Here is a 9,843-nt window from a genome sequence, read left to right as displayed (position 1 = left end):
AGCAGGATGTTGGAGCATGGGAAGAAGCCTGTCACCAGGTTCAACAGACGCCAACCCAGAGTGCAACGCTCCCTGTGGACACGGCAACCAGAGGGTTAAATTGTAGTAACCTTTTTAGCCATTACACTTACATGCTATGATTGATCACACACACACATGTGTAGTATTCCACAAAATACATGAGACGTGCTCAGCACTGCTCACTTGACACAGTTTGTCGTTGTCTGCTTGATAATCTGGCAGTAGATTTCATCTCTCAGTGCCTCCTTCTCCTTCCCTAGCTAATAGAGAGGAAAAGCAGAAACACATCAATAGATTAAAATTACCAATTGAATTGTCTGTCAATTCTAATTCATGCTCAGTGACATTCTTGAAAGAGTAAACACAGACCTGTAAGATGAAGAGCAAACAGTCTGCCTGGGTGAGGTCTTCCTGCATTGGCATATCACCCATGAATTGCATCAACCCTGGAGAGAGAAGGGGGAGGAGAGGGGAGCAGGGGGGGTACGATTAGGCAATACATGAGCCAACTGGTAGAGCAAGAGGAGTAGTAATGATGTGGATGCTAGATTAGTTTATAGCAGCTCACCACAGAAGGACTGGACAGCCAACTCATTAATTTCAGGGTCATCGTACAAGATGAGGGATTCTTCTAGGAGGACCTAAGTAAAAATAACACCGATATTGCATTAGATGTGAAATGTGTGATGAGGGATAATGAAGGCTGAGGTTTGCTGTCCTGCCTTACATACCTCTGTGTGTGCCACCATCTCTGAAAAGTCCCATGAACTAGTTGGCCCACCTGTTTCCTTCACTCTGTGATGGGAAGAGTTTCAGAAAATCATGACACAGCACATGAACGTTGCAAATCAGAAATCACAAACCTTACTCAATCCGACCAGAACCAACTTGCTGATTCGTAGCCATTTTACCTGAAGTATTTCATTGCAAAGTCAGCCATGGTGTACTGTAGATAGTCCATCTCGGACCCCTGGACTGAGCCATCTCTGCTGTGCAAGCCTGAATCGGCACTGGGCGATGGCTGGATGGTTGTAGGCCTGGTAGGCCGACCAGCTCGCATGCTTTTCCTCCGTTCATCTCTTCGGTCGAGATGGACACAGTGGTAGTCTGGGGCGGCCGATGGCTGAGTGGCGTCTTTGGGGAAAAGCCCTGAGCGCCCTCCACTGGTGCCAAAACACCAGCCTGCAAGAGGGTAAAAGTATATAAAATGCAAGTGAGTGGAACATCAGATATTATCTCCAGTATGGTTCCCAAACATGACGTCTTCAGAACGACACACCAGAATTACATAATATGAATACATTAATGAATGTATTGATGTCAATATAAGATCCATCTTTTTTCAAAACATCATGGCTTACGTTTGATAGGATTTAGAAGTACTAAATTATCTGAAATTAACATGTCTAATGTATCGAGTAATATTATAAATTATTATAATATTTGTTTCACATGCATGTTGTATTCCTCAGTTCGCAAGGTGACGACAGCTCCACCATTGAGCTGCACATGTGCATGTGGTCTTCTCTTCTCTACCGCTTTTTGAGTGCACTTACACATCTGAAAGCCTTATGATGACCTCACCTGGCTGAAGTCCTTCTATTGGTAGAAGCTTGATGACATCACCCTTGCTAAAAGTGAGCAGGCTCTTGTCATCAGTCACATAGCTCTTCAGAGCAACCACATGGCCTGAGTCCTGAATGGTGAGACATCATCGTAGGTAAGCTGAAAGGTTGAAAACGCTTCTGCAATGGTACTTCAAAATGGCTTTACTAGCTGAAGAAGAAATCCGTGCCATGGTCATAAGGGCCAATGCTGAACAGGTTGAAGGTGAGCGTGAGGAAAATACCTTGATGAGTTCCCTGCTGAAGTGTTGGATCATGAAGGTGATCTGAGGTGCTCTGGAGGACTGTAGTTTCAGCTGTTCATTCTTCATGTCCAGTTCCACTGTGTCAGCCCCTTGAAGCTCCACAGACAGCAGCTCAGCAAAACTAAAACATACACGTGCACACGCGTGCACACGCGTACACACACACACACAGTCACACACACAGTCACACACACAGTCACACACACACACACACACACACACACACACACACACACACACACACACACACACACACACACACACACACACACACACACACACACACACACACACACACACACACACACACACACACTTGTTTTTTGATGTATTAATGTTGTAAAGTGCACAGAGACCCCCTGGTGTGATTTTGTACTATAAATAAAATAAACTGAACTGAAACTGACACACACACACACACACACACACACACACACACACAACAACTTTGAGTTTATACTTTCATCCGACATCCGCACAGGTGAATGTAATACTGTAAACAACAACGTTGTGCACCGACATACCTGTAGCTCTTTAGCAGATGGAGGTGTTTGGGGTTGATGCCTGATGCTCTGACAATCTTCAGCAAACGAATCCCACGATGAGAAATACCCAATACCTGAGCATCACCGCTATCGACCTAAAACAAGAAGATACACATACATATATTTACATACAGTATGTGCACATTCTATAAGATTTTTTACTAATTTAGTGGAATATTTGACTAATAAAACCAAACACATTATCGGCTATGTGCATAACTGTAGTCCTAGGTTATTCGAAGTTAACATACTTATTTCCTGTTCTGGTTCATTGTCCCATGGGTTTGTTTGATTTGCTCGGCAGCTGATTTGATCCATGAACATATTAAGTTGTCATATGTGTTTCCGGCCGTGTGTGTGCAGAAATTCAAGATACTGTACCAGCGCTTACCTTCACAGGGAACAGGCGAGAAAAGTAGTTTTCCCAGTTATCTCGAGCAGCGATGACTATCCTCTTCTTCATGTTGTCATCCTGGATGGTGCTTATTGTGGTGCCCACGTGAAAACTCGCTATAGAAGAGAAGCAGTGGATGAGATTATGATGAAATTATGATGTGATCAATGGTAACATTTACAGACAACTATGTTCTACAAACAAACTGTGGCCCTTCATATTATTTAAAATCCATATCTTAAATTCAATTTTAAATTGGCTTAAGCGAGGGCTGATTGACCGGCCGGCCGACAAACCAGGTGTTCATGGTGTTTACATAAGCTTTTTTATGACATATTGTGATTTTGTTTTCCCTTTAAACGTTACAAGTTTGGTGTGCAGATTCCTTTTGCATTTCTGTGTGTGTGTGTGTGTGTGTGTGTGTGTGTGTGTGTGTGTGTGTGTGTGTGTGTGTGTGTGTGTGTGTGTGTGTGACCCCTGGCTGCATATGTTGAGGACCATCTGACTTCATATACTGTACTTGTCTTAGACAGCGGCCTCCTCTGACAACAACGGATATTGAATAACCGAAGAGGCATGCGTTCTGTCATAGACTGGCTTCCAAGTACTATGATAATGGATACTGGAGTACTCTGACAACGGTAATCGGTATTACATAACTGAAGAGTCATGCGTTCCCAACAGGCATCACCCTAGAATACTGAAATCTGAACCATGGTCCATTATGACCATAATTTTAGAGGACAATTGTTAGCCAATCACACCCAGTCGTGACTAAATTTGACTGAGGGACTGCCATTGGATTTTTTTTTAATTTTCGTTTTTTCATGTCATGTGAAAGCAGGGAATCATTGAATCAGGGAATCACTTCAAATTGACATATTGGTTGTTCAGTTTGACCCTCCAGTTCTGGAGATATGGCTTATAGAGTAATGTCTGCAGAGAAACAGCGAGTTGAGAAAACAGGCTTGAAAGGTTCACTTCTGTGGTCTCTAACATTACACCTAGCTACATGTTTAAGCATTTATTTCATATTTACATGTCGATCTCAGCTCTGACACTTATTTCAGACATGCTCTAGGATGTGCTATAAACTAATTTTGAAAAAAAAGAAAAGAAAAAAAAAAGGTTTTTCTCCTCTGGTGAAAAGCTGGAATTTGCGCGATGGCAGTCTCTCAGTCAAATCTGGTCACTGTATGATATCATGTTGTCTTCTGATGTTTTCTCACCCAGTAGATCTTTCATCTTTCTCTTCTCCTCTCTGGTGATCCTCAAACAGCTGTGGGAGTAGGTGTCCCTCATGATCTAAACACCACACAAAGGGAATGAATGAGCAGTGAATGGCTAGTAACTGGTGTGTGAATGTCTGGTGAATTATGACCTTCACAATTACAAACCTGTTCACATAACAGATTGAGGATGTAGGGGCGGTTGAACTTCTCTTTGGGATAAAAAACCTGTATATATTAAACAAAATAACACACATATTTGTATGCGTTTGTGAAATGTAATTATCTATCTAAAAATAACATGCAGATGCTAAAAACATTGTGCACATTGTCTTGTGCGTGTGCGTGCATGCGTGTGTGCGTGCAATCGTGCATGCGTGCGTGTGTGCGTGCACACTCTAACCTCTTTGCGTAGGAACAGTTTCCCAGGCATGGCTGCATAGGAGAAGGAGACACTAGCAGAGTATCTGAACAGCTGAGAGCGAACGCCATCCTCTTCTGACATGGGATCTGCACACCAGAACAGATTCAAAATTGAATAATAACTGTACCTGTTAAAAAAAGTCAAATCCTATGGATCTTGGGATAATATAACATAACATTATGCCTCATAGTCATAACGAAAGAATGTTTTTAAAAGGCTAAATATAGTGACATTTAGCTTTTTATTTGTACCGCGCAGAAACCCAAAACTATTGTATGATGCTGTCTCGTTGTCTTTTCATCTGTTGTATGTCACACCTGAAGTTGTTGCAGCCACTCAACTACCCACAAATAGTGTTAAGAAACAAATGTGTGCTACAATATAACTGGAACTAACATTTATCTAAATAAATGCTACATAAAAATACCTTTTTGTGTCTGAAAAATGTATGAGATCTTTTTTATGTGAACCACTTTGTTTCTTTCTTTCAAAAACCATTAGTGTACTATAGGGCTGTTAACCCATTCTGGGCGGGAACCCCTTTTGGTGTTTTACCCCCTCAGGCCGGGAACCCATTTTGGGGTTCTGTACAGTATGTACAGTATTCCAAAATGTAAAGAAAATTGATGCTGCTATATAAATATTAAGTTTTTCAGAAACCTTAGGTCAGGATTTAGAGGCTGGAATGATATAACTATGTCTATTTCATGAGAGCTAAATGTTCTGTTTTGGGGGACGGTCGGTCGGGCACCTACTGAGCTCAGGGGCGGCCATGGGGGGTGGGTCTGGGATGGTCTGAGGGATAGGGGCTGGAGGTGGTGGTGCTGGCGTGTAGTCTTGGGGGACAGACGGGGGTTTCTGGGAGCGCTGGGAGCCGAAGAGATCAGCCAGGGAGCGCTGCTTCTGTCTCATACTATGGGAGATGGAACGAGGACCCCTACTGGAGGCAGGAGAAGGTGGCGTAGGAGGTCTATCGGGTGGAGGGCGAGGCTGCTTCACCTTGGCTTTCACTGGAGGAGGTGCCCACTGCTTTTGTGAGCAGTTAGCAGGGGGAGAAGAGAAATCAAAGTTCAAATAAATGTCAGGTGGAAGACAGAGCTCTCAAACACATTTGTTTTTCTCATATATTGTGACTATTATTTGGTACTGACGATCCTCACCTTCTGTGGTTGGACCTTTTGTCCTCTGAGCTTAGCTAGAGCTTCCTCTTTTGGGTCATTTTTCTTCACAAAATGGATACCAGGAACTCTGTAAAGTCAGGAAAAAACTTCATATTTACTTGCAAAATAAAGAAATAATTTGTATTGAAGCGAACTTTCCTTGTATTGATGCGAACCTTCCAACAGCCAACACTGTGCACTAGCCAATGCAGTGCAGGGTTATGTAAAAAGTATCTAAGCTAAGATATTTGGCCATTTTCTATTAGAGATTAATTTGACATGAAGAATAGTGAACGTGTACACATTTACACGAGGTGGTACTGGCAAACCATAAAGATTCACTAATTTCAAGTGTATGAAATGGACTTCCATTCCGATTTTTGTCAGGGGATCATGAACTTTCAGGGCATTAAAAATCTGGATATTAAAAAAGAAGGGTGCATTAGGGGTTTTTTTTGTTTAGTTTTCCCCCTTTTTTCCAGCTCCATAAGCATGGCCTTCTTTGTCCCAGCATACATCTAGCTCACCGCAGGATGGGTGTGGGGGAGCTTTGACTCTGACCTAACAGGCTCAAAAGGCGCAGGTTCTTGGGCAACTCTGTTGTTGAACTGTTTGATGATGTCTCGGATGCTGGAGGTGGGTTCGTCGCTGGATCCGGAGAATGGGGCAGGAGTCGGCCTAGCAAAGTCAGTCTCTCTGGTGGGAGGTGAGGCGGGACGTCTCACTGTCAAGACGAGAAGGATCGGAGAGTGACTACTAACTTATTGTACATTTATTGTACTTTTCATGAGAAAAGAACAAACAAGTTGGGCCTAACCTATCAAATTTGTAAGGCAACATTATCAAGTTCTACAAAGCCTTGGAAAGGAGGGATCCCCAATTTCGCTAGTTCATCTTCGTGTGCTTACCCTGAGGCTTAGGGGCTGTTTGCGGGGGTGGCCGAGGTGGCGAAGGGGAGCGCTGCTGTCTTGGCGGGCTGACTGGAGTGGGCCGAGGTTTTGGCTGTTTGGCTGGAGGGGTGACGATAAGAACATGATATGCCTTAACTCATCCATCGCCAAGGACTTATTTAACTTCTTTTTCATGATGTCCTGGAGCGCCAAGGACGTGTTTTTCGTGTTTTATAACATGGTAAAAAAAAAATATATATATATAAAATAAAATAAAAGATATATGGTGGCGGTCAGGGCCTTTTGGCGCCCCCTAGTGGCGATGGATGAGTTAATGATCTGCAGTGTAACATCAATTATCAAAGTACAAACAGTTGATAATGGTGGTAATAGCAAGCAAGCTGGGTATAATACACTCAGTACACAACAGTGTTACTGTGCCACTTACAGTTCTTCTGGAAGTAATGCTTCCTATCCCGGAAAGACTCCAGATCATTAGGCTCAGTGTGGTCAATCTCTGGCTGTAGGGGGAATATAAATTATATACAGGTATTTATATACACTATACAGTGTATATACTAGTCTGTATGAGTTACGCTTTAATACATTCAGTACAACCCACACAAGCTGAATATGAAATGCAGTCTTTGACAAAATACCATTATTAATGGTAAATTTCCTCCTTGTTTTTCAAATTCCTCCCATGTTTGTATAGAGGAGGCGAGTGAAGAGAACCTCATGGATTCGCAAGCCGCATTATTTCACTTAACAGTGGAGTTTCACCTGGAGGACCTAACGCGTGCGGAGGAACATGCTATCCCTCACGCATGAGCACACGCATACATACACACAGACATACACACACCTCTGGCTCATAGTGCCTGGAGCTGGTGGGACGGCGTTCAGACTGGCGCTTCTGCTGCTCCTGGGTCTGCTGCTGGGACAAAGTCATCGCCTGCATGGTCATCTGCTGGGCCTGTGGAACAGGGAAGAGGAAGAGGAGGGTGAATGAAAGCCAGGTCCTCAGTCACAACTCACACGGAGCATGTGGTAGTGCACTCGCTGGTTGAGCCACCACGCACCCTGGGATGTTTATTCATGACCTCATTTTGTATTGCTGTTACATGCAGAGTCATCTCTACGGTCTCACCATGAGAAAGGCCTGTTGGTTGATGAGGGCCTGCTGTGCTGCTGCCATCTGCCCATGGTCAACTTGGGGCATGGCAACTTGGGGCATCATCATAGCTGCAGATAATAACGGACAGCATGAAACACTGCATACTGTATGTTACATGTTAATGTAGTGTGTATTGTAGTATGGTGTTGTATCATTATGTTTATGCATTACGTTGCATGGTTGGCATCATAGGACTGGCAGCATACGTGGGCATTCCTGGATAGAGAGTAGAGACCATACAGAAAACTGAGCAATACAAAGACACACAAGTGCTTATTAACCTGTCCAATACTTGTGTGATAAGGACTAAAATGGACATATTTAATAAAGCCATGTTGTACGATAGATGGACTCGATAGATAAACAAGGGGATTATGTTGCTGTATCCAAACAAGACAACTGTCTCCCCTATAAAACAAAACCACACAATGCAGCATTCATGTTGCAGACATAATTCAACAGATTGACTCCCCTCACTTACCCATCGCATAGCCTGGCATTGTCATCGGCATACCTGGAAAATAGAATTAGCATTTCTAGTTTTTATTTATGTATTATTAATTTAGAGTAGCCAATTATTTTTACCCCATTTTCTTCCCAATTTAGTCGTTATGCCAATGAATTCGCACATTTCTGTGTGTTATCAGTTGTATCCTACTGACTAACCTGCAAGTGAGACGCCCAACGGGAGGACTACCACTGCACTTTCTTTACCGCTAAGGGTTTGATTCCTCCGGCTTCTCTGGACACCCCAATGGACTCAATTGGCTGTATTTGAGGGTGGACAGACTGCCAGGGACTGATGAGGGTGGACAGACTGCCAGGGACTGATGAGGGTGGACAGACTGCCAGGGACTGATGAGGGTGCCTGTTCAGTGTTCAGTAGGGCAGTGGTTCTCAAACTTTTACATTTATGTTTTATATATATATTATATATACAGTATAGGCTTTAATGATAGTACAGTGGAGATTGACGTGCAGCAATGGTCCACCAGCCTTGGGAATCGAACACAGGACTTGCTGTCAGAGCATCAGAGCCTACGTATATGGTAGACTTTGCCATCAGAGCTGCCTAAACTTTAACATCAAGGAGGGTCCATTTGGTTCCATTTGTACACTCTCAGACCTGTAAGGGTCCATTTAGAACCCCCTCAAGGAAACCTGAGGGTGCGTGGAGCCCACTTTAAGAACCACTGCAGTAGGGGGCTGAACAAGGGGAAGTGGGAATTGGCAAAATGGCTAAATTGAGATATAAGAAATGGGGAAATATAAAAAGACTAAAAACAATCCTGAATCAATTCAGTACAACAACAATATACCAGGCCATCATAAGCTAAAAGTGATAGATTTTGTGAAGGTGGAGAGGGATAGACTGATGGATGGATGGAAGGTCCTACCTGCTCCATACATGCCAGGCTGCATCGGTGGGACACCTCCTCCGCCTCTCATCCTCCGATTTAACATGGCCATTCTCTCCATGTCCTATGAATGCGCGTGCACACACACACACACACACACACACACACACACACACACACACACACACACACACACACACACACACACACACACACACACACACACACACACACACACACACACACACACACACACACACACACACACACACACACACACACACACACAATCACGCCCAAGAAGGAAGGAAACACAAACCACACATTCTAGTAAGATACAAATGGAGATACACAATCCATTGGAACAAGCTTATACAAGAAGAAGTTAGTAACAGGATCAATGTGTGCTTTTGTTAAACTCAGGTGAAAGCGAGCGTAGGAACTAGGAACACATGCAACTATAGTGCACAGTATATAGCTATATAACATTATGAAATAAATGGAAGAGAGGTTTTAAAACACTGACTGGAGGTCCTTGGTCCAGTACGGGATCAAATAGGTCGTCTAGGTAGGCGTCCATCTGTCGCCCGCGACCTGGAAACAAGAAGCAGAACAAATATTACACAACAGGATCTGATGGCTCCAGTGTTGCTGTGTGGGTTAAATAAATTAGTGGCTGATTAGCCATCAACCATCAATAAAGAATTACTTCCTTATTGACCCAGCCAGTCGGCCACTCTGGGTGAATTAATTAAGCAAGAACACTGCCAAGTGA

At 43.4% G+C, this 9,843-nt stretch overlaps 1 protein-coding gene across 1 annotated transcript in view; it reads right to left on the bottom strand.

Annotated features, from left to right (window-relative positions):
• Nucleotides 1–9,843, bottom strand: part of myo15b (myosin XVB) — a gene marked incomplete at its 5' end in the record, with an annotated part of 37,994 nt that overhangs the window by 3,572 nt on the left and 24,579 nt on the right. Inside the window, 24 exons of the mRNA XM_079492264.1 lie at nt 1–72; nt 205–281; nt 391–467; nt 590–662; nt 753–816; nt 933–1,203; nt 1,606–1,717; nt 1,871–2,012; nt 2,416–2,531; nt 2,828–2,946; nt 4,060–4,135; nt 4,228–4,287; nt 4,463–4,569; nt 5,239–5,512; nt 5,644–5,731; nt 6,205–6,367; nt 6,552–6,653; nt 6,982–7,054; nt 7,399–7,509; nt 7,684–7,778; nt 7,882–7,926; nt 8,192–8,224; nt 9,108–9,192; nt 9,595–9,662. The exon at nt 1–72 is cut by the window's left edge and continues 59 nt beyond it. Of these exons, the coding sequence (XP_079348390.1) occupies nt 1–72; nt 205–281; nt 391–467; nt 590–662; nt 753–816; nt 933–1,203; nt 1,606–1,717; nt 1,871–2,012; nt 2,416–2,531; nt 2,828–2,946; nt 4,060–4,135; nt 4,228–4,287; nt 4,463–4,569; nt 5,239–5,512; nt 5,644–5,731; nt 6,205–6,367; nt 6,552–6,653; nt 6,982–7,054; nt 7,399–7,509; nt 7,684–7,778; nt 7,882–7,926; nt 8,192–8,224; nt 9,108–9,192; nt 9,595–9,662 (2,503 nt within the window). The remainder of the gene's footprint in view (nt 73–204; nt 282–390; nt 468–589; nt 663–752; nt 817–932; nt 1,204–1,605; nt 1,718–1,870; nt 2,013–2,415; nt 2,532–2,827; nt 2,947–4,059; nt 4,136–4,227; nt 4,288–4,462; nt 4,570–5,238; nt 5,513–5,643; nt 5,732–6,204; nt 6,368–6,551; nt 6,654–6,981; nt 7,055–7,398; nt 7,510–7,683; nt 7,779–7,881; nt 7,927–8,191; nt 8,225–9,107; nt 9,193–9,594; nt 9,663–9,843) is intronic.

Source organism: Electrona antarctica (genome assembly GCF_951216825.1).
Source record: "Electrona antarctica genome assembly, chromosome: 22".
NCBI lineage: Eukaryota > Metazoa > Chordata > Actinopteri > Myctophiformes > Myctophidae > Electrona > Electrona antarctica.
This window is presented reverse-complemented; position numbering and strand designations above follow the sequence as displayed.